This window comes from Eutrigla gurnardus, assembly GCF_963514095.1.
Source record: "Eutrigla gurnardus genome assembly, chromosome: 19".
In the NCBI taxonomy this organism is placed as follows: Eukaryota; Metazoa; Chordata; class Actinopteri; order Perciformes; family Triglidae; genus Eutrigla; species Eutrigla gurnardus.
The window spans coordinates 5,764,096-5,789,500 of NC_139930.1; the positions used below are offsets into that span (position 1 = coordinate 5,764,096).

The following is a 25,405-nucleotide window of genomic DNA, read 5'->3' on the forward strand; positions in this document are numbered from 1 at the left end:
TTTTCCCCCTCTCTTCCCTTTGCTCTCCTCAGGAGAGGCACTCCAGTGTGTGTGTGTGTGTGTGTGTGTGTGTGTGTGTGTGTGGGGGGGGGATGACAGAGACCTACGTTTGATAAATTATCCAGACTGATGCTGTCCACACCAAATGCAATGCAAGCCAGACCACCTCTGCATGTGGTCTGGCTAATCAGATTCCCACTGTGTGGAAGATCTGATCTCGGAGCGTACAGACCATAAACTGCATATGGAGTGGACGTAGGTTAGTGGACTATGGTCAACATATAGGCAACCTTATTGGGTCTGGATCCACCTGGTTTCTGGTGTGAAGCTGTTAGCAAAGTTATCTTCGTAATTCAACGTCAACTTTACAGCTAAGTCTTTAAAGTGATTAAGCAATCTTTTACATTGGTAGTGTAGCAGCAACCTGTCAATCACAAGGAAGCCCCGCCCTAAAGCATCCCCTGCTTTATGGTCTAGTTGACTCTAAATGGGACCATAATTTACTAAATGAACAGACTTCTTCTTGCAACCAGAGGAGACGCCCCCTGATGGCCAGCAAAGGGAATGCAACATTATGGCACTTTAGTTTGGCTTCACTTTTTACAACTGGAGGTTGTCGCCTCGTACAAACTTGACAGTTAATACACTCTGGCATGTAACCACGGCCACAAGGACTGATGTAAGAAACGGAATAACACAAGTCAGACAGTCTGTGAGAGAGACAGAGAGAAGGGAAAGTCAGCTTCATTCTACTCAACAAACTGCTCCAGTTTTTGGGTCTAAACTTTTTTTGTGAGGGTGTGTTAAATTCGATGGAGGTTGGCGTCAGGGACGTGATGGAGGGATGGATGGATGGATGGAGATGTTAGGCAAAAGGAAAACGTTTTTTTCACATCTGCACATATCACATTTTCAATTTTGACTAGCTGATAAATGTAGCTGAACAGAAACAAACACACACACACACTGTACATGCAGTTAGGCTCATACACTGTTAGGTCGGTACACTTGCACACTGAAATGCATGTAGACGAGGCCAGAGAAAACACTCACTCAGTCTTCCAGCTAATTCAGTGTAATTAGTGGTCAATTAAAGTGCTGTGACTTCACTGGCTGTCTGACTCTTTGATGTTGTGGCTCCTGGCGAGACCAGACGCCATCTTGAATTCATTTACAGGCCGCAGTGTAAACACGCCACACAACTGGACCGTCTGCTTCTTCTTCTTCTTCTTCTCTTTTTCTGCTTCTTTTCTTTTGTATTTACGGTTGTGTTTATTTTTCTTTCATTTTGCAATTTTTTTTTTTTTATGCTTCTTGATCTCCTCACTTTCTCTCTTCTCCTTCGTTGCTGCTTTTAAAGTGCGAGCTCTTTTTTAAGCAGAGTTCTTCTTTTTTCTTTACTCTGCTCCATCTTTCCTTTAAATTCTATTTTTGATACATTTTTATTTCCTTTGTTTAATTGATTTTTCTTCCTGCCTTAATTTTTCCTTTCTAGTTCTACTGAATAAACTGAGCAGTGCAACACATAATTATTTCAGAAAAAGCACAAATGGAAAGATTCTGCATATCTTCACCTGTTTTTGCATTTTATTTTTGCTTTTTCACACCCGATTTGTGATTCAGGACTGTTACTAGCTCTATAAAATTAGTCATTTCAAGCTTTGAATACTAAAGTGCAAACACACTCTGTCTGACTGTTTTCCTGGAAAACATCAGTCCCCGAGCTGAGTAACAACATAAGCATCCTTGCTGTTGGTCTTGATGTTGAGTGAAAGCTCGACTCACTGAGGATCACAGACCCGAGTCAGACCTCGAGGACGAAAAGGATCAGAAATCAGCGAGAGACTGTGAAACACAACAAGGAGCTCTTTAGAGCAGTGAAGTGTTTGTGACTGAAGATGCTAACTGGGTTACTGCTGATGGAGAAAAGCAGTAAATAATAGATAAACAGTCTGCTGCCTGGGATGGGAGGAGAGGGAACAAGAGGGGAGGGGAGGAAACAAGAGGGGAGGGAACGGGAGGAAACAAGAGGAGAGGAGGAAACAAGGGAGGAAGGAGGAAACAAGGGGGGGACAAGAGAGGAAGGGAGGGAATTAGGGAGGGGGAGGAGACAGAAGAGGAGGGGAGGAAACAAGAGAGGAGGGGAGGAAACAGGAGAGTAGAGGAGGAGACAGAGAGGATGTAAGGGGAGGAAACGGGAGAGGACAGGAGAAGGAACGAGAGGAGAGGAGTGGAGAAAACAGGAGGGGAGGAGAGGAAACAAGAGGGGAGGAAATGAGAGGATATTGGTTAGGAAACAGGAGATGAGTGGAGGAAACAAAAGAGGATGGAAGTGGAGGAAACAGGATGAGAGAAAAGAGGAGGGGACAAGAGAGAAGTTGAGGAAATAAGAGAAAAGTTGAGTGGAGGAGACAGGAGAAGAGAAGAGGCAACAAGGGAGGAGAGGAAAGGAGCAAACATGAGACGCCAGGAGAGGATGATACAAGAGAGGAGGGGAGGAAACATGAGAGGAGGGGAGGAAACAGGAGGGGAGGAGAGAGGAAATACAAAAAGAGGAGAAAGGAAGTGAGAGGGGAGGAGGAAACAAGGGAGGAGAGGAAATGAGCAAGCATGAGATGCCAGGAGAGGATGATACAAGAGAGGAGAGGAGAGGAGGATACAGTAGTGGAGAGATGAGGAACAGGGGAGAAGAGGGAAGGAGAGAAGGAAACTAAAGAAGAGAGGAGATAACAGAGGAAGGGTGAATAAGTCATTCATAAAAACCTCAGCTTGGTTTCACATTCAGTTGTCCTGAGTCATGAGCAGAGAGGCTGCTGGGAAGGACACTGTGACATGTGGACAGGAGCCGGGAAGGGGAACTTCATCTGGTCTATTACAAGGAAAAACATCAGGAATGTGTGTGTGTGTGTGTGTGTGTGTGTGTGTGTGTGTGTGTGTGTGTGTGAGAGAGAGAGAGAGTAAGTCATGAATCACCTTTACCTTCTTGAAGTATTCTTCTTCACACACACTCACACATAAATGTCTATGTTTCCTGTTCTCACTAACACACTCCTTATCCTTCAGTCACACACACTCTTTTTAAGCCCAAAAATTCACAGCCGCTCACATGTGTCACACACCTCTCTCTCTCGGCCCGGCCCCCCAGTGTTTTCTGTCTGAGTAACTCGACCCCCCTTCATTCACAGGTGCACCACGCTAACACACACACACACACACACACACATACACTCACACACACTCACACACACTCACACACGCGGAATACACTTGTCTTCACATAGGGGGCTCTAATCAAGCTACAGGAAGCCTGAGCTCCGCAGGGAGTGTGTTGGTGTGTGTGTGTGTGTGTATATGTGTGTATGTGTGTGTGTGTGCGCGTGTGTGTGTGTGAGCGTTCGGTTACAAGTGAGTTGAAGAATGTGTTTCGGTCCATGAAACTCACTGTGAGTGTGTGAAGGCTCTGGATGTTTTCAATTACACATGAGAATTTTTGTATGTGTGTGTGTGTGTGTTTTCTTTCCATGAGCTCTGTGTTTCTATCACTCTTTTCCCTCCTTCCGTCTGTCTCTTTTCATCTGTCCCCTGTTTTTAATTATTATATATTTATATTTGATTTATATTGCTTTAAAAAGTTTCTGTTGGATCTTTTTCCCACGTCATGTTTTATCTTTCTTACGGATTTCTTTTCCACGTCGTCATTAAGTTTTGAATCCAAACTTCTGTCATTCTCATTTCTTTCCCTCCTCGTCAGTAATGTCATTTTCTCGACTGTCTCTTCATCTTTTTCCCGACCTTCCTCTTCACATTTCTAATGTTCCTCCCTGTGCTTCTCTCTGTCCTTACTCTCTTAACTTGTCTACCTCTCTCTCTCTGTACTGCATCATATGGAGTCAATTAGGCAGCCAGGCTCAAAACTCTCTCTCTCTCTCTCTCTCTCTCTCTCTCTCTCTCTCTCTCTCTCTCTCTCTCTCTCTCTCTCTCTCTGTGTGTACATCTGGTTCACATTAGTGCAATTGCAGGTTGGTAGAATAAAGGGCTCGGCTCGGTCGTGGGTGGGATTTCCTTCCGCTTTCACACACACACACACACATTTTTCCCCTCCATGTGTTTTGAATCAGGAACATAATTAACCTTCAGAGGATTCCGAGGCCGCGGCTCAGATCTCCACTATAAAAATACATCTAAAAAACAGAAACCTCCGAAATATGTTTGATCCTTCCGCGGCGCGTTTGATTCGCTTCTCCCCACATCTGCCTCCGGACGGGCTTCGGAGCGCGGCGGTGAGAGTGGGCCTGTAAATGGAGATGAAAAGTGCATCTACAGGTGGAGAGCGAGACGGCAGGACATACACGGACGGGTGTCGGAAACCTGCGCATCGTCGCTTTAGAGAAGCTTCAACCAAAGAATGCTGGACGCGAGGAATGATTCATTAGAGGTTAATATTGTTGAGCTGTGCGTTTCTCTCCGTCCTGTGCTGTTGGACGGTTCGCGTGAAGGTGAATAAAGACGAGACGAAAGTGAAAGCAGCATGTTAGAAAGGAGAGAGGCAGAGGACAGAGAGGAGGAGGGAGGGAGGGAAACGGAGAGGGAGAAGAAAAATTGGACAGGCACAGGTGCAGCCGTCTGTGTGTGTGTGTGTGTGTGTGTGTGTGTGTGTGTGTGTGTGTGTGTGTGTTGTGGAGAGGTTTTCGTGACTGCTCCTTTGAGTGTTCACATTCCAGCACATCTGCTTCGGATGAAGCGCGGTAAACTCTGAGTGTGCGAGAGAGAGAGAAGAGAAAACAAGACGGGAACAAGTCCTTTATTGAGCAAAATGCTGATTTGTTTCTCGTTCCGTTCTCTGTCCGTCTGTCTGCCTGTCTGTCTGCCTGTCCGTCTGTCTGCACGTCTATAGGTGAAGCCGTATTAGTGGCAAAACCAAAAAGGGGAGGCAAAAACAAAACCGGATCTTCAACCTGCTTGTGAAGATACGAGGGCCGTCAGGGACAAAATCCCAATCGTGGTGTGTTGAGCTCATTACTGAAACGTCATCCTGTTTAATCTCAGGTTAGGGTTAGGGGGGTCAAACATGTGGACCGCCACAGGGTCCAATCCGGACCACTGTGTGACTTAGCAAATTGTGAATTCAGACTCATCGGGGCGGAAAAATTCAAGAACTTGTAAAGACATCTGAGAAGAGAACAGAGCAGAAATAAACCAAGAAAATAAATGAATTGTTGGCAGGTTTGAGGAAACGGCAGTCTGTTTAGTTTTCTGATTAGTAAGTCGTCTCAGGCTATCAATCATCTGGTTTTCAATTGGATTGTTCATCAGTTGTGAATGTTTTCAGATTGTACTTGAATGTCTTGACTCTAAGAGAAAGGGAAACATTCGGAGGTGTTGTTAGTTCTGGGTTATCCTTTCCTGGTCCGGCTGGCTTGAGGTCAGATTGGGCCGTATGTGGCCTGTGAACTGAAACAGGTGTTACACTCCTGGTTTAGGGTGACATTTAAGAGTTTTGAGGTGTTACAGTAACATGTTTCTAAACTGCATTTAGCTTTTACAGAATCATCCTAACGGGCATTTCCCATGTTAGGAATCCTGCATTGGGATGCTAAATTTGACCTGGGCTAATCTAATTAGCATGCTACAGCTAACAACAAATAGTGCGCTGTAAAAACAAACAGCTGTTTGGGTCACAGGGCGTACTGAAAGGAACCGAACGTCCTGAACCAAAAGTTTCCGGTATGGGTATGTGTAACCCCAACGGGTCCATATCGACTGCCAGGACAATGAATGTAGCATTTGGTCAGAATGCTACATCTGGTTCTGGAGAGGGTCCCGCAGAAGGTGGGCTATCTCCTCCACCGACACCATTAGTATCCCCAACTCCTTGTAGTCCTACTGGTACATAGATACAGGCATGACAGGATGATGGTTTGTTTGAAGAATATCATTTGTTATTTAATTTTGAGTGATAGGAGGTCTAAGTTAAGGAATGGTCTCTGTGTTTTCCCCCACATCTTTTTCTGTAATGGTCCCTGAAGAAGAATTATGTGTTGGCATTTGATCCGGACTTGAAGAGTGATCGGCCCATCACTCATGCTATGCTGCTTCCATCCAAAGATAGTAAACCATTTTGGCACTTTGTTTTTGCAAAGTACAACATACAATCATCTTGTTCGACCACAAAGTCAACACAATTTGACACACTGTGGCGTTTCGACACTAACATTATGTTTGAAATAAGTGTACGCTTGCCTTCACTACCCAACGTGTGTCTGTGGATGTTTAAGGTCAGGAGTACTGATGAGGAAGAGCAGGGGGGGTCTCCTCTTCCTCACCCTCCCCTTCCTCCCTTTGTCCGAGCAGAGGAGGCTCGGAGAAGGAGAGGCAGAGAGGTTGAACAGATGCTCCCCACATTTGGAGACAATAACGGGGAGAAGAAGCATCAAACACGAACACAAAGACAAAAAGCCTCCTTCTTCTTTTCTTCCTTTCGCTCCATTTTTCTCTCTTTTCCGTTTACTGTCTTTTTATCCGGCGCCAACTTTTAGTATTTCATTTTGTTCCATTTATTCTTCTTCCATTCTCTTTCCATTCCTCTCAAACAAAATCCTCCAGGGTCCAGCAGCATTCCCATGGCTGTCAACAAGTTAGACCCCAAACGCTGCAGAGGAAATACAGTGTGTCCTCGTTTTTTGTTCCCTTCGCTCTCTATTTTTCTCCTTGTTTATTCCTTTAATTGGTTCCCAGTCTCTCTATTGTCCGCTGTATTCATAGCTGATCGGTATCGTGATTCTCTAGGCTCCTTACATTATTGCTAATAACTTTTTTTTTAAAGTGGTGTCTCTGAGGTTGAGAGCATACAACACAGATGGCATCGTTTTCATTAATGAATCACCGTACTAGACGGACACAACTTCAACCATTGTAACGTTAATGATGTATGGACATGAACTCAACCATTAGAATTGACTTGTACTATATATGGATGGTCCCTTGGTAATATTTACATTATTGACCTATAATATATCTGGACGGAAACTTGATAATATTTAGGTTATTAAGTTATCGTATGAATAATTAAGGTTTAGTTGCTGTTTGCAGTTGTACCTGTGGGTCAGGTCAGCGAGTTGCACAGCTGGTTGATCTGAACACATTTAGTGTGTGTCTGTGTGTTTTCTTGGCTCCATGAGGAATCAGTTTTCGCTGGAATGCGCCTTTATATTCTCGCCTTGTTGCCGGGGGCGATGCGGAGGGAAGCTTTGATGCAATCTGTGATGTTTCTCCAAATCTATTAAACGTCACAACACAGCCAGAGTCTACTGTGTTGCAAGGAAAATAACGGGGGGCTCTACTGGTTTCTGTTATGGTTCTAGGCAAATGAAGGGTTTCCCCCAGGTTCCAGTTCATTTCAGATCATACAGACCAGTTTTACACAACTGGTTCCACTGGTTTCCCCCTCCATCCTGATTGTTACATAACACTTACTCTGCAGATGTGGTTCCTGTTGTTTGTGTCGTTTTCCAGTTCTGGTGGTTTTGCGCTGTATTTCTTGTGACACTGTAAACGTGTCACTCTGTTCTGTTCCTGTCTCTCATGTGGTCCAGATCACAGTTTTACACAACAGGTCCGATTCTATTATGAGTCTGTTGTTGTTGCACAAAATGCGGATTTGCCGGTTCTACTTGAAACGAAGGGTTTCCGTTATTTCTAATCCACTCTACAGTGATTATGTTAATGCAGTAGCTATTTGACGTCAGGAAGTAAAGAAGGTTCTGAGACACGTGGTGGTAAAAAGCTGTAAATGAATGGTATTGATCGCTGGTTTCTATTGTGGTCCTCGTTATGTTTCTCTGGTGGCCAGTTGTCAATGAAAACACACCACATCTGTAAAGGGCGTCTCTGATTGGCTCGAGGTCCGCCTGCTACTAACTGTGGGAATGCTCATACTGCTGTGTGTGTGTGTGTGTGTGTGTGTGTGTGTGACAGACTGCAGGAAGCGAGGTTGTTATTGTGTCTCTCTGCATTCCTCAGACTTGAACACACTCTGCACCTGTTCCTGTCTGTCTGTAACACACACACACACACACACACACACACACACACACACATGCTTACATAAATACACACACAGACGCGTACTCACACAAATCACAGCCTTTCGTCACCAGTTGAATAACACGTTCAATGGGAAAATATGCCTGTGCGGCATTGGACATAAATCTAAATATTTTCTGCAGGAACAGCACAAGTGTGTGTGTGTGTGTGTGTGTGTGTGTGTGTTTTCTTGTACGGGCTTCGTGTCAATAAATGTGGTTTTATCATCAGAACACAAACTCAGTTCTCAGAGGGGAAGAGGGGGAGGAGGAAGGTTTTTTTTTGTTTAGGTCTAATGACATCTACAGATATCGTGTGTGTGTGTGTGTGTGTGTGTGTGTGTGTGTGTGCGTGTGAGTGAGAGTGAGAGTGCAAAGACTGAAGGATTTGGATCCTGGCATCTCCCAGCTGATTAGTTCCTCCTTGCACCTTATATTGTGTGTGTGTGTGTGTGTGTGTGTGTGTGTGTGTGTGGCTGGGTGGGCGTTTCCTGACCTCAGGGTTTTATTCCCACAGTTCCCAGTGTTCCCTGCTCCTCAGATGTCCTGATTGTTGTGGTATTTGTTGCTGTGTATGCGTCGTTGCGACGAGCGGACGCTTCCAGGAAGTAAACAAAGTCGACACAAGGCTGAGCTCTGGAACACAATTATAGTAACTGAGCAGACACACTGAGGGACTGGACTTCATTTTCAAAGGCCTGCTCTTTTATATTTTGAATGTGTTCTTTCTATAGTTTCAGTGATTTCAACCACGTTAACAAAGTCAAAAGAGGCCGGCTGCAGTTACATAATGAACTGAAAATGTATTCACTCGAATCAACTGGTGGGGTCTCCCTGGGGGATTCAACTTGGAGGGTCAGGGACTGCAGCTCGGTGTGGGAGGATCCCTTCGTTGGACCTCTATCTGGCCCTGGCCCTCGTTGGGTGCATTTCCTACCAGCTCGAGGTCGGCTTACGGCTCCCTTGTCCCCCCAAAACTCGTCCTTTCCTGGGAACCAGAGAACCTCATTTAAAAGTTCATCATATTCGGGCTTATCGATGGAAAGACATCAAGGGAAGATCTCTTGCTGATGTGGAACTGACTGTGTATCAGCTCATATGTCTTCTTGTCCCGTCAGTGTTCACACCTGTGCACATCTGGTCCCTCAGGTTCCTTCTTAGGTTCTCCCTTTGGTCACAACGTGTCCTGAAGACCCTTGAAAAATACGGGCAGTAAAATCAGACTTTGTATCCCCCGCAGAATTAAAAGCTGAAAGCTTCAGCAGACGTTATTACGTTTTTAGAGATCTGAAGAAAAGAAAAAAAAGGTTTTGCTTGACACAAACAGTTTTAGCCTGTTTTCTGTTTTGAATCTTTTCTCTCAGGGCGTGTGGGTAGTGAGAAGATGATGTTGTTTTCTTTTTTTTTAGAATACCCCCAAGTGTTTTTTTTTCCCACCATCTTTTTCTATTACTTCTTTTGTTTTATCATCCGATTTTTGTTTTGCACATCTGCGCTCCATCCATATGCAAATGCCCCAAAGTTAACAAAGCAGCTCGTGTCTGTTTTTAGGGGATGAAGGTGGATTAGGGGTAACTGCGGAGCGGCTCTTTCATTTTCATGTGAGTCAGTGGGGGAGTCGGGAGAGAAGAGGGGAGCGCTTTCAACAGCTGTTCCAGGGTTTGCGTCATGCGGTGCGAGCCAGCGTCATGGCTGAGTGTTCGCACGCTATTCACACACACACACACACACACACACACACGCACACAGGCATGCTGTGGGGACCCCCAGTCCAAGGCATGACCAAACACAGGCATTGTGTTTCCCGTGTAGCCGAGGAACAGCGTCACCTGTTCAGAGTGATGACAGGCTGCCGGTTCTGCATGCAGTGTCACGTTTTACTACGTGTTTGCTGCATGACTGCCGCCGGGCCTCTAGACGAGTCACGCACCGAGTCACTGCTTTGTCCCCCTTTTAGTCGACCAGTCTGAATGAGAGGAAGGCTGAGAGGAAACGTGGCTTGTGTGTATGTTAGGAAATGTCTTATTATCCCTTTGCACTCATTACGAATGAGGACAACAGGTGTTGGGACTATCGATGCAATGGTCACCACTGTAGTTTTTTGACTTTGTGGATTGACATAGCTGTATTATTATTATTATTATTATTATTATTATTATTATTATTATTATTATTATTATTGACTTAAATAGGAATAAACAGGATTATGTCTGAAAACAAACTATTCCAATGTTATGGTCGACAGTGTATATACAGTACATACATATGTTTTTTGGAAACTTAATGAAAAATAACAAATGTGAATATATATTTTGAATATATGATTATTCAAAAAAGTTTGCAATGTAAATATATTTGCAGACTTTTGTATCGTTGAAATACAAATTTTGGGGGGAATTTGCACAAAGTTCCCAGAGCAGCTGCCGTCTGCCTCTGTCAGGTGCAGGAAGGTTGATGCTGCCGTCTGAGCTGGGGACAGAAGTATCAATCATCTGTCACGGCCTCCTGGAAACGACTACCGCCTGAAGCCGGCTCCTGCTGAGCCTCCCGTCGTGTCTAGCCGCCATGCTTTTGACGAGAACGAGTTGCGTTTTTGAACCGAGTTCAGATTTCTGAATGACGTTGTGTGTTTCTGTGTTTGTGTTGCAGGTGTACGCTCCATCTGCCAGTACAGCAGACTACAACAGGGACTCACCGGGTTACCCCTCCTCCAAACCTCCCAGCGCTGGCTTCCCAAGCTCCTTCTTCATGCCAGGTACATGTGACACATTGCTGGCTTCCTACTGGATGTGAAAGTGTAAACGCTACCCAGATCAGGTTTAACACCTGTTGCTGGTGACAACAATAAAAAAAAGTTATTTGACTTTAAACGTTGAGGCTGATGCGAATGCTGCAACCAAAATTGGCATTGGCTATTATTTTCTTGGTCAATTCTGATTTCTGAATTTTTAAAAGTCTGAACTGCCGACTATAATTGACGGCAGGGCTCCAAAGTTTTTTCACCACTGGAACCGTTTAAGAAAAGTGATTTAAACCATAACAAAGTCGGGTGAACAGTCAAAAACACTAAATATTGTCACCTTGTTATTGGTTCAAGGTTCAAGGATCATTTATTGCCGTTCTTCAACACAAGGTTGCACAAACACATGCAGTTGGCGACTCCACTTGTGCTGCACAAGAAAAAACACGAAGCTTAACCCAAACAGTAGTGCATTACTGTGGAATGTGCATCAGGAGAAACACAGACCTCCTGTTGTGAGTTCACCTAAAGTCTGAGCTGAGCTCTCCTACCGTTTTTTGGGTAGCTCATTTGGTGGCATTTCTGGCTAGGTGCAGTGATCGTCTCAAGATCCTCTGCATTAATCCAATCCCTGCACTCGGTTCTCCAGTGTTGATGAGTGTGTTCTGTCACAAGTGATTCAGCAGTAAAGACAAAAGATTCACAATGCAGTTTTGTCGTAAGGTAACCTACTTTTTTGGAGTCCTGGCTGCTCATGTACAGTTGTACCTGCACTCTGGTAGAAGAAAGACTAAACTCTTAGGCTTAACACCAACAAATATGGATTGAAGCAGAATATTTTGTTAGATAAAAACATGTTGTGAACTTTGGAAATGCTTTCCCCTTTCTTCTTTTCTCTAGATTTTGACTTTTGCACTTTTGTTTTTGAAAATGTGTTGATGCTTACCTGCAGTTTACTATAGTGTTAACACTGACGTACAGGAGCAGCTCAACTGTTGACCAGATTTTTGATTGACGTTCTGTTATGAGTTTGTCGGACACCTGCCCACCGAACAAACAAGTGACCTGTGTGGACATACATGGTTGTTCATGTTGTGATGATGCCCATTCCCAGAAGCAGACTTGTCCAGCACAGGTCTGTGTTCCCTGGGTCGAACTTTAACGTGAAGAAGGAAACCAGGTGGATGTTTTCTGAAGTCAGGTTACTTCAGTGTGGGTCAGAGTCACAGGACGGTTTGACAGCAGAGATAAACCTCAGGAAGTTTTCGCCTGCCAGGAGACTGATCTGAAACCAGCATACAGCACATCACATGTACCTGTCTGTCCCTCTTTCTGTGCCTCTCTGTCAGATGGTCACCACAGTGGCGATCCCTGGAGCAGCAGTAGCAGCAGCATGAGCCAGCAGGGTTACCACGGCAGCATGCTGGGGGGCGGGAACTCGGCCCACGGCCCCTCCCAGAGCTCCTCCTACTGCGGGATTCACCCTCACGACAGATTGGTGAGCAGAGCTGTCAATCCCAGTGCGTCTGTACGGATCAATAGCAGATTCATGCCCCACCCTACTCTGTTTCTGATTGGCTAATAGTTGGGAGCGGGTAAGAATATCAGGGTAAGCCAATCAGAGACAGAGTGGGGCGGGTCATGCCTTAGCCATCCTAATGAAAAAAACAAAGGTCGACACTTTCACAAAGTCACTCCAGGGATTAAACCTAGATTAAACACACATACATGGGAAAATGTATCATTTTATCCAAGTTTCCCCTTAAATACCACCACGTTCTATACTATTTCTATACTATTCATGAAAAACAGCTCAGGGCACCCGGAAATTACATTCATGTGATAATTAAAGAACAAGGTAATTGAGACGTTGGTTGTCTCCCGTGTTTGACAGATTGACAACTTAATTTGTGGATAAGTAGATGGTGGTTTTGAATAATAATTGAATTTGAAATCAAAGCCTGGTAAAGTCATGTTATGTTATATACAGTTGTAGTTCATATATAATATGACGCATTACATACATTTATAACTTGTACACAAATGTGGAGATGTAAGTCAAAGTTCATTAGATGGTATTAAGAAGCTAAACCAAAGAATTTGGAGTGCTGTGTGATTGTCCAATGAAGAGGCTTCATGTTTACCATCACTGCATTGTACTTTTATTCTTTTCTTACGTAATCTTTCTTGTTTTTCAGTAGTTTTCGTCCTTTTCTTGACAAAGACGAAACCATTTTTTGGCTGTTTTGCTTCCACAATGTGTCTTCTTTTAGACGGATAAAAAAAAAAGCTACTCATTTCAGTGTTTATTTCACTTAAAGTTAGCTTAAGATAAAAGCCTCATTTGCATGTTGAAACATCACATTTCTGAAAACCATACAAAGGTAATTGCCATAATGTGTGTAATCAACTGGGGAAGTTTCATGATGCTATTAGATATGTAGAGTTTTTAACTAAATCACCTGGGGTGTCTCATTCAGTTCTGCCTGTCTCTCCGCAGAGTTACCCGTCGCACTCGTCTGCAGACATCAGCTCCAGCCTTCCTCCCATGTCCAGCTTCCACCGAGCGGGAGGCAGTGGGGGCGGGGGCAATCACTACAGCACCGCCTCTTGCACCGCGTCCACCAACGGCACAGAAAGCATCATGCGTAAGCCACCTGCGTGTGTTTGTGTCTTGAAGAAATGCATATGAAGAAACAGTGAAGCTGCTTATGAACATCGGGCAATAAAACTCCACCTTTGGATGCCAAAGGCTTGTTGAGGCGATCTGTTTCCTGTTGGGGGTTAGCCCCACCTTCTGCACTCAGACTCTGTCGCAGAAACCAGTATCAAATACCTCGACTACTATTGGATGAATGGTCATGACATTTTGAACAGTCATTCATGGTCCCCTGGGTATGAGCCGCTTCCAAACTAAACTCTGGTGTCCTCGGAGGAGGCGGGAAGACAGAAAAGTCCTATCTTGCTTTGGCTTGACCTTGACATCCATGACACACACACACACACACACACACACACACATACACGCAGCATGCCATATGGACCCCTTGCTTCGAGTCCCATAGAACAAATAGGACAGCAATAAGAAACAGATTGAAAGTTTGTTTTCATGGGAAGACATCTCCAACATTCCACAACGATATCACACACACACACACACACACACACACACACACACACACACACACACACTCACATGAGCCAGAGCAGATGTGTGTAAACACAACATGAAGCTAATAAAAAGCATGACGCCGTTGTCTAAATGTAAACTCATGATGTGTGCGCACGTGAACGCTTGCGCGCGGCCGCGCCGTGTTTGCGGGCGCTTCTCTGCATCGCCGTGATTTGCGCGAGTAAACAAGTGGAGTGTGTTCCTTTTACAGAGCGCAGCAGCTGTGGTCAGTATGGATTCATGTCTGTTCCAAATTATCTTAATAGTGAGTGGAAAAACTATTTTTTTATCAACATAGCGGCAGACTCCTACAGTCAGCTCCCAGTGACCAGAACAACCAACTAAAATCACATCCTCATACAACTAAACAGTATGCACAATTATGTTTTGAGGTAAAATTATTTTCTCCCAGATTATAGTTTCAGTTTCAAACATTTGGTTACTGCTGTAAGTTAATACAAACAAAACACGCCATCAAATTAAATTAAAATAAATACTTTTGGTTTCACGCGAGACACGAACAATGGCCTCCTGGGTAAAAGTCCTGCGTTTGTCTGACCCGTCCATCCACCCTGATTTCCTCTCTAAGCTGGAATAGAATAGAATAGAATAGAATAGATCTTTATTGTCCACCAGGGTGGAAATTTGTCTTCAGCTCACATGACAAAAGAAATGACAAACTACGTCACACAATAAGAAGATTAAGTCAGACGGTTAGTTAAAAGCAGACACATAGATGAAATACGATTACAACAATACGAGCAGCTGCATCAGTTCCTGCCATGTTTGTGGATTACCTGTCATTGTTTAGAGTTAAGGATGTTGCTGGCACTTGGGATAAAGGTCTTTTAAAATATGGCTGCATCAGTTCCTGCCATGTTTGTGGATTACCTGTCATTGTTTAGAGTTAAGGATGTTGCTGGCACTTGGGATAAAGGTCTTTTAAAATATGTTTTTAGTTTGAAAAAACGGACTTGATCATTGTGGATAGAAAGAAACCAAAGCAACAAAATACATTTCCTTTAAATGTGTCCAGGTGTCGTTGTATGGGAACATCATTGTTAGGAGACTAGGCTGAACTGAAGCACGAACCTGGCCGTGTCTATAATGTGTATTTGAGCAAGAAAAACAGCAGATTAATTGATCCTCAAATAACCGTTAGCTGCAGCCCTGATTCAGTGGACATTTTGGGAATTAATTTCCATCCTGGCCAGTACGTCCAGTTTATGTTGAACGTGTTTTGTTGTCTGTCTCGCCGACCTGAAGGAACAGAAAGGCAAATGTACCAAATGTACCAATCCACAATGATCAAGACAGTTTTTTTCAAATCCATTTTGGTCGTGTTCAGTGAAGTGTCATCTGCATAGACAGGTGTTCAAGTCACTGAAATATCCAGCTCTACGTGTGATTTGAACTCAGCAGTCAGTGTGGATTAGATGATAGAACACTTAGGCCTCATTTCCAGAGGGGATCCCAGTTACCGTCCGCTGTAAATGACGTGAATCCAAACTGACACTGGGAAGCTGCTTGTTCTTTGTGAAGAAACACGCTGAAAATGTCACTTTCCAGCCAACGGGACGGGAGTTTTCTTTTCCATTCTCAACCGTGGAGGCAATATGCTTAATGCATTTGAGGTCCGGCGGTATTAGGATAATTGTCAGATTTAGAAATCAAATAAATGACCGGGATCAGAGAGCCCAGGTCCGATCTCCTGCTCATGCACTCCGCTGATGTGGAGCTGATGAAGGCTCATGTCCTCGGCACCTCACCAGCGACTCCTACTTTTTGAGAATGTTGTGTGTTCACACTGGGAATGTGTCATGAAACTTAACTGCAAGAATCAGCATCCACCCTAAAATAAAATGTACAATTTATTATGATTGTGCTGGTGATGGTCCCATGATGCAATGCTCATGAGGAAATAGAGCAAAAGGAAAACTGCAGCAGCCAAAAAGAAGAAGAAGAAAATAAACACAACATTCACTTTAAGTAGAAAAGGTTGAAGACACAATTCCTGGTATATGATCTACTAAAAAACTAGTATAGAGCAAGAAATGTATACTACTCATTTGTAATAAGGAATTGGGACACAGCAAAGGAACTGTAGGGCAGAGGATTTGGCTGGATGTTTTAAGCAGTGGGGGCCAACATTTACTAGTTGTACGTAAAAAAATATAGAACTATTTATATAATATGATTTTACTGATTATATAAAAAAAAAAAATCTAAAAAAAAAAAAACAGCACAGTAGCTTTTTTCTCTTTGGGGATGGACAGAAAAAGTTTCATCTTCTGAATGCTCTCCTTTGCAGCTATAAGCTCTCATTTATGAAAAAAGATTTTCTCCTGCATGTGTTCTAAATTATGCGTCAAGTCAGGATACAAGTGTGTGTGCATGTGTGTGTGTGTGTGTGTGTGTGTGTGTGTGTGTGTGTGTGTGTGTAAGAGTGTGTGTCACAGTAATCCCTTGGATGGTTTACTAGGCCAGTGGTATGGCGTGAGTGAGACATGAGGCTTTAACCCCAAAACATATGCTGTATCCTGTCTCTCTCTCTCTCTCTCTCTCTCTCTCTCTCTCTCTCTCTCTCTCTCTCTCTCTCTCTCTCTCGCTCTCTCTCGCTCTCTAACAGCTTAAAGAAGTTCAGTCCTGCCAATTTCTGTAATGGATTCATTTGCCATGAAAGGATGTGTTTTGCTGTGTGTGTGTGTGTGTGTGTGTGTGTGTGTGTGTGTGTGTGTGTGTGTGTGTGTGTGTGTGTGTGCATGTGTGTCTAACTTGTGTGTGCGAGCGTAAACTTTCCATCTGGGATCTGCTATCAGGAGAGATGAGTTTCTCTGCTTCAGTGTGTGTGTGTGTGTGTGTGTGTGTGTGTGTGTGTGTGGGCGCTCATCTGGTCCTGTGAGGTCACTTCCTTCCTCTCTGGCCTCAGTGCTCTTCAAGTGTGTGAAACAGATTTAGTTGCATTAAAAGTCCAACATTTGCAGTCAAGTCAGTTAAATGTGAACAAATGCGGAACGTCGGTTCCTGTTGAATCCCGTCTCTGGTCTAACGCGGATCCGCATCACAACTACACTAATAACTGTGGAGCCAGATCAGCTCATGTCAATGGAACGGCCCATATGTGTGGATTCAAGTCTGTAACTGAAGCAAATCAGCGCAGAGCTTTGGTGAACTTAGGAGAATTTGGAAACCACCAGGATGCATCATGGTCCACAGACAGGCGGTACAAATAGTACCGTTGTCCTTATGTGTCACCTTCCCGTTGTTCCACTCTTTTTTTATTCAGTGAGCGAGTGTTGATTGTGACGGACTGACGGTGAGCGTGTTGACAGAATTATTCCGATGTGTAGTTAACGACATCCTTATTTACCAGAATGCATCCTCTTCTTCCCCCCTGCGTGTGTCACAGCTAACCGAGCGCCGAGTGCAGCAGCCAGCAGCTCTCAGACGGGAGACGCCTTAGGGAAGGCACTCGCATCCGTAAGTGCAGCACACACGATATGTGTTCAGTATTTCAGCAAGGCAATATGAATTTGTAATGATTTACTGCATTGTTATTGTCATATTTGTGTCTTTTGGAATGAGGATCGATTGATGTTGGCCAGATTGATGTTGGTCTCTGACTTTTTTTTTTCAGATCTACTCTCCGGACCACACGAACAACAGCTTCTCGTCCAATCCCTCCACCCCAGTCGGCTCCCCGCCCTCCCTCACAGGTAGCACATGACACTCACCCTCCAATCACAACACAGAATCAACAACCACAGATGGGAGAAGCAGAGCTGACTAGGACTTGTTTCAAATGACTCAAGAGTTGGCTGGAACCTGTTTGATTGATATGAACTTGTTTCCAATGACACGTGACTTGAGACTAGACTTGAAATTCACTAAAGCCCTGAGAAGAATTAGGAAATGAGAGGAAAAAATACAAACAAATATTTAAACAAAACATGAACTAAAGCTGCTCAAAATCATCAGCCCATTGAGGGCTGGATTCAAAATCTCACTCCGAAAATAATAAAACCCCCCACATGCCTGTATGAACTCATGGCCCCTGAGTAAGAGGATGGTGTCCTGGGGGATCTCCTCCCAGACCTGGATCAGGGCATCAATGGGCTCCTGGACAGTCTGTGGTGGTACTTGGCGGCATCTGACGCACCGATACATAACGTCTCAGAGGTTCTCAGTTGGATTTAGGGCACGGGAACGCGTCAATGGCTTCATCGTCCAGGAACTGTCTTCACATGAAGGTCACATGAGGCCGGGCTCGTCCTGCACCAGGAGGAACCCAGGACTCACTACACCAGGAGGAACCCAGGACCCATTGTACCAGCATATGGTCAATCATCATGACAATCATTTCATCCCGGTTCCTAACAGCATTCAGGGTACCGTTGGCTATGACATGGAGGTCTGAGTGACCCTCCATGGATATGCCTCCCCAGACCATCACTGGTCCACCATCAAACCGGTCCTGCTGGATGATGTTACAGCCAGCATCACGTTCACTCAGTGGGAACCTGCTCTCATCTGTGTAGAGAACCGGGCCCCAATGGTGAACCTGAGGATTCTGGTATCAATGGAGCTGCACGGTGCTGGGCTGGGAGACCAGGTCCCACGACAGGACCTCGGCCCTCATGCCATCCTCATGGAGTCTCTGAGAGTTTGGTCAGAAAGATTCACACCAGTAGCCTGTTGGAGGGGATGTTGTAGGACTCTGGAGGTGCTCCTCCTGGTCCTCCACAAAGGAGCAGATACTGGTCCTGGTGCTGGGTTGATGTCCAGCTCTCCTGGTGTAACTCTTGAGAGACACAGCAACCCTTCTTGTGATCTCATGTATGGATGTGGATCCTGGAGGAGAAGGAGAGAGCAGCTGTCTGTGACCTCCACACCAGAACCTCCCTCGTTGGGGTCTTCTTGCTTTTCCTCCATTGCACCTGTTGTTACTTTCATTTGCACCAAAGCAGCTGAAACTGATCCAGAATCACTGGAGCTTCCGAAATGAAAAGCTGGATCTCCCTGAAGTTTAACTGACTTGGTGTTATACTGTGATGATTAAGTGCTCCCTTAATTTTTTTTTAGCAGTTTAATTGCTGCACCCCCACACACACACACACACACACTCCTCCTGGTGCTGTAAACTCCCCGTATATTATTTAGTGAAAAATGACTTTTCCTCATAATAGTTGTGTCGAATTTGTCTCTAATTGTTGCTGCTACACACACCGTTTGAGATTTCCGCGCCGCACCTTGTGACTGATAGCTTTAATTACGAGCAGCACTTTGACAAATCGCTCACCAACCTACCGGCTCCGCGAACACGAGCCCCCTCCCCTCTTCCTCCTCCTCCTCCTCGTCATTATAGCTGCCTCGGATATTGCCCGCCAAACCATAATTGGTGTTTATCATTGTGTCGGAGTTACTCCACTTTTTACAAATTAGAACTGACGCCTATTAGAGCAAACTACATGCAAATTGATATTAAGGCTAATTCTGCAAGGGTATTTTACAGTGTTGGACTTGGAATAATTTCCCCCGCCGTTTAATACATATATTTGTATTTGCACATGAATGTACCCAGGTGATTATTCATTAATTAGCATATGGAAATGAGCATGTATTATGAATAAAGGAGAAGGGAGAGAAAAGACTGTGAGACAATTACAAAAAAAGGGGAGAAACACAAGCTAATGAGATGAGATCAGAGTTACAAAGGAGAGATCAGTGGTGAGGGCAGAGAAGATGAGGAGGGGGGTAAGGAAGGGGAATAAAGGAGGAGAGGAGATGGATGAACGAGAAAAGGAGAGGATAAAAGGAGAGAGGGGAGGAGAGCAAACAAAAGGAGATGAAGAAAAGGAGGAAAGTAGGAAGAACACAAGGAGTGGATCTGTTGAAAGGCAGAGAAAAGAGGAGAAAAAACAAGAAGAGTACAAACAAGGAACTGTGATATGATTATGAAGGCAAAAGAAGAGAAAGAGGGTGAAGAAGGAAAGAGAGGAGAAACATGAACACGTCTATCATCTGACTGGATGAAAGCATTCATCACTGAGATGCCGTTTGATTGTGATTTTCCAACTCGAAAAAAACAACATTTTGATTGCTTACTGAAAGTAAACGCGCGCGGAGAGCTTTTATCCCTCTTCAGGAGCTCTTTATTGAATGAAATGATGTTGGGGAAATTCAAAAAGCACCCAAATGTCTGACAGGGAACCGAAAAACGATGCAATAAAAAGTACAAAGGAAGGAATACCAAAAGCAACAGAACTGAAAATCCAACCAGAAAGCGATGAGGAACGTGGAGGCAGAAAATGACAAACTAAACGGGTAACAAGACACAGGTGGGCAGACAAGAGGGCAGGCTGGAAGCTGATTGGAGCAAAGCAAAACACAGTGCACAAGAGGCAGGGAACTTCAAAATAAAACAGGAAATAACCAAACATTAACCTGAGATCATGACACAAGGGAAGTGTAAATAAAAGAGAATAGAAGAAGATAAGCTTGGCGAGCTAATGTGACGGATTAGTGAATTGTCACGTCATTCATTCTTCAAGCCGCCTGAGACTCGCGTTTGGCATTTTGCTTCTCGCATCTCTCTACCTCTCACACACTCTCCTGGGTGAGTGTGTGTGGCATATGAGCAAGCAAGTGTGTATGGAATGTGTGTTTTACTATCTGGAAGGAAGAAGGGGAACGAGGAAAGAGTGGAGACGGCGGAGGAAGTTTTCATTTAAAACTAAAGGATTCTACTTCATTACATTGAAGCCTCTTGAACTTGAAATACCTGTTAAATAACACCTGTTGACATTATCCTGTTTGACTCTGCAATTCAAATGAATGGCTCATATAATATTAAATGTAATCATATAGTATTTTATTGAAATATGTAATACTATAATATCAGTGTGAACATTTTAAATGATGTGACCTCCTCCCGTTGCAGTCGATGGCCTTGTTGTGTGACTCGGCATTAGCAGCACTCATTATTTTAGCTTTAGCAAGTCCCTTAATTCTGCTGCTGTAAACATTATAGACTTTCCTTTACAGATGCCCGAAAGCAGGACTTAGTATAGGACAGGGGATCCTAGCTGTTATTATTGGGGGGTAGTTCTACTGATTTAAAACGTTAAAACTACACTGTTTTGAGTTCAGGTATCATTGTTCATGCCATCCACCAGCAGAGTACTGAGTTGGTGATCAGTAGACTGACCGGGTCGGGCATCAATGTGTTAGCGGCGATGCTTTAAAACCGTTGAAAGGCCCCCGTGCAGCGCCGTCGCTCCGAGCTTCCTCGTATTAATATAAACTCACACGTCTCTCCTCCGTCTACCAGCTAATGAGACCCGCCGTTTCAGACGCGACCCTTCAGAGCGACGGCGAACACAAAAGCAGGAAAGAACAGAGACACAAAGCGTGTTTATTCTGCAGAAGGCCCAATGCTAATCAACCACTTCTACCTTCTCAAAGACAAAAGCCTGATATTAGCATTTCTGCTATGAGATATGGGTGGGTTTGTTTTCATCTGTACACTTATTATGTCCGAGCACCACGAGTGCGTACCGCGACACCCTCCTGGTTTGTAAAGAGGTTTTGTTTGGCACTTGGCGCTACACCGAGGCCTTTCTGGGTTGTTTTTTTTTGCCACATATGAAAGGAGAGGAGGTTTTTGGCTCTAATCCACACACCAACAGCCAGACAATTTTCTGTACACGCTCACAGGGAGCTGGGGCCTATCCCAGCATGCATTGGGTGAGAGGTGGGTAACACCTCAAACAGGTCTGTCACGGAGCCCGCATGCAGATGAGGAGATGTCATGTTTGAACCAAAGAAAAACATAAAAGAGACTCCCAGATCTCCCGCTCAAATCTCCCTGGTCTCCGAATCGTGCCGTGCATCCTTGCTTTTAACCTCCTTGTTCACTCTCCTGATGATGTGCCCTTGTCTCCTTTCTCCTAGCTGCCAGTTCAGCTGTCTGGTCGAGGAACGGCGGACAGGGAGCGTCATCGCCAAACTACGAGGCTCCATTGCACTCTCTGGTATGCACCCGCCACATTGTGAACACGCCTCATATTCATTTCACCTCCATTGTATTCACATTGTTTTCTCAGCTCAGCTGATGTAGTTAACTTTGACCAGATATCAAAAGACCCAAGCCACCAAGGTGTCTCAATACTCACTTACCTGTCTGTCTCATTACTCCCTAACCTGTCTGTCTCAATACTCCCTAACCTGTCTGTCTCAATACTCCCTTACATGTCTGTCTCAATACTCCCTAACCTGTCTGTCTCAATACTCCCTTAACTGTCTGTCTCAATACTCCATTACCTGTCTGTCTCAATACTCCATTACCTGTCGGTCTCAATACTCCCTAACCTGTCTGTCTCAATACTCCCTTACCTGTCTGTCCCAATACTCCCTTACATGTCTGTCTCAATACTCCCTAACATGTCTGTCTCAATACTCCCTTACCTGTCTGTCTCAATACTCCCTAACCTGTCTGTCTCAATACTCCCTTACCTGTCTGTCCCAATACTCCCTTACCTGTCTGTCTCAATACTCCCTTACCTGTCTGTCCCAATACTCCCTTACCTGTCTGTCTCAATACTCCCTAACCTGTCTGTCTCAATACTCCCTTACCTGTCTGTCCCAATACTCCCTTACCTGTCTGTCTCAATACTCCCTAACATGTCTGTCTCAATACTCCCTTACCTGTCTGTCTCAATACTCCCTAACATGTCTGTCTCAATACTCCCTTACCTGTCTGTCTCAATACTCCCTTACCTGTCTGTCTCAATACTCCCTAACATGTCTGTCTCAATACTCCCTTACCTGTTTTTCTCAATACTCCCTAAAAGGCAAATATTTACAAAAAAAGCTCACAAATGTATAGTTCCGTTTTTGAAAAGGCTTGAGTAACTTCCTAAAACAACTGGTCACTGTCACGTTTAGCAACCGTTACTCAAACAGGAGGGAAACGTACATTTGTCGGGGACTATTTTCTGCAGCAGATTAATCCACATCGAGCGCTCTAGTGAGTTTTTGTGGCAGCAGGACTGCCTACGTGAGATTGAGTAAAACATACAGTGTGAGTGTTCGTGGTAATGAAGGAACATGTCACCCAGTGTTTTAAATGTTAACACAGGACTCACCTTGGTAGTGGGATCAATTCATTGTTGCTTTGGGTCTTTTAATGGGATTTTTTTGACGGTCAGATAAACATGTTCAAGGACCTGTGGTAACTGTGCCGCCCATCTTTTGTATTCTGACTGACTGAGGTTATTTAACGCAAGTAAAGAAGCAGTGATGTCACTCATAATCTGTATCATCTGTCTGAAACTTCAAATAAATCACAGATCAGACAAACCTTTCCGTTTTTAATCCAAACTGAGTCCAAGATGTTTCACCTTACAGGGAGATACGAGCTAAGACTTCTCATCCCTTTGTGTTTCCCGTCACTCTGCAGCAAAGTCGTATCGAGGACCGCCTGGAGCGTTTGGACGATGCCATCCACGTGCTGCGGAGCCACGCGGTGGGACCGTCGACGGGGATGCCGAGCGGGCACGGGGACATGCACAACCTCCTCGGGGCCGCGCACACGCACAACGGCGCAATGGGCGCTCTGAGCAGCGGGTACGGTTCGGGTCTGCTGTCGTCAAACAGACACTCCCTCATGGTAGGTCTCGTTATACGCTTGTGATGTTAGAGTGATGGTAGAAGTCAATCCCACAGAAGACGGTCCTCAGTGTTATTGTGGATGTGCACGTTTAAAAAATGCATTTCATTTGGAAGAAACTAAAATCACTGTTAAGTTATTGGGGAGCTGACGTTCTAATGTCTCTTCATTTCCAACTGTTAAAAAATGTCAATATCAATACATTTTTTTTATTGAATCAACGATACATAAACAGAATCCAGAAATTTTGCATTTCAAGAATGATTTACTTTATTTGTAAAAGTAAGACGAATAAGAACAAATCCGCACACTAATGCCGCCAAACATTAAGTCAGTTTTACTGGAATTTCAGTGCATTAGTTTGGGCAGTTGTGAACAGTTATCACACTCTGGTGTGAACCAAACCAACCGGTCCAAGACCGCTTACGAGAGGTGGTTTTCCAAGAGGAGCCTAGTGCGGTTTGATTGCCAGAACTTAAACGATATACGCGGGGAGTTATGGGCTGCATGCCCAGGCATTCATACTGCAGAAGTCCGATATTTGCTTGCTATCTGGGCTGAAGAGAACAAACAGAATCGGTTGGATAGAGTCCACCAAAATAGTTTATAAAGTCATGGAGATAAACTGGAGCAGAGCACATAAGATACATACAGTATATATATATATATATATAAATCCCAAAGGTATCACTTTCACGAGCCAAAGTTCCCCGAGGTTTAAAAAAAGAGTAATTTCGTTCAGATAATATGTGAAATAAGTTACTGTTGACATGCTGACCGAAAATAATAGCATTCTCCCAAAACTATTATGGGACACGGTTACGTCTTTACAGCTGAAACGTTTTTTTTCTTTTTCTATGGATCACAGTGATGAGAAAAGATTGCACAGTCACAATACATGATCAAACAAAGGTTTACATACTGTTTGAATGATAGAGGTCAAAGCAGAGGAGGAACGGCTACGGACATAAAAGAGGACAATTGGAAGGATGAAGTCAGAGAGACAGCGGTAATGCTTTCCATGTTTAATTTTGGATTTCTTTTTTTTTTTTTTTTCGTCAACTTGAAACAATAAACATAAAGAAGCAAACAGCTGTGTGACATAAGGAGATGTAGGAGGGCGAGAGAGAGAGAGGGCTTTATAAAGCACAGCCACTATAAACACATTCACATGCCTGAACATGTTCGGTCAGAACTACTTTGTTTATTTGTGCATATTCGGTGTAGCCGCACACACACACACACACACACACGCCAGGTGTTCACACACTCAGACACTCGGCACACCGCCGACACCTCTCCAACACCGCTCTCTGTCTATAACGTGGCCACGCCCTCTGTGACATCATCATCCGTCAGGCTTCTGAAGGGACATTTTGACTTTTATAACGTCCAACAGTTTTGTCTTGTGGCTGTGATGAACACTGCTGCCTCTAGCTGGCGCCAGCAGAGGCTTTTATGCTGTTTTCACTCCAGTCCTTCAGGGGGCTTTGTTCTCTCTCTCTCTCTCTCTCTCTCTCTCTCTCTCTCTCTCTCTCTCTCTCTCTCTCTGGTCTTTGTTAAAGTATTTACTTTGAAGCGTTGTTTTCTAAATGGAGAGCACCTGTGGGGACTGTGAGTGTGTGTGTGTGTGTTTGTGTGTGTGTGTGTGTGTAAGCGAGAGTGTGTGCCGGCTCCCACTGAGATTATCTTCTTCTCACGCATGTCTGTCTGTCTGTCTCTCTCTCTCTGTCTCTCTATCT

General features: G+C 44.3%; 1 protein-coding gene across 5 annotated transcripts in view; it reads left to right on the forward strand.

The window, feature by feature from the left end:
* Window positions 1-25,405, forward strand: part of tcf4 (transcription factor 4) — a 210,642-nt gene that overhangs the window by 166,227 nt on the left and 19,010 nt on the right. For all 5 annotated transcript variants that reach the window (XM_084035290.1, XM_084035289.1, XM_084035288.1 and 2 more), the window contains 7 exons: window positions 10,731-10,836; window positions 12,171-12,319; window positions 13,322-13,469; window positions 17,403-17,473; window positions 17,631-17,709; window positions 21,947-22,026; window positions 23,454-23,663. In XM_084035290.1, coding sequence (XP_083891416.1) covers window positions 10,731-10,836; window positions 12,171-12,319; window positions 13,322-13,469; window positions 17,403-17,473; window positions 17,631-17,709; window positions 21,947-22,026; window positions 23,454-23,663 — 843 coding nt within the window. The remainder of the gene's footprint in view (window positions 1-10,730; window positions 10,837-12,170; window positions 12,320-13,321; window positions 13,470-17,402; window positions 17,474-17,630; window positions 17,710-21,946; window positions 22,027-23,453; window positions 23,664-25,405) is intronic.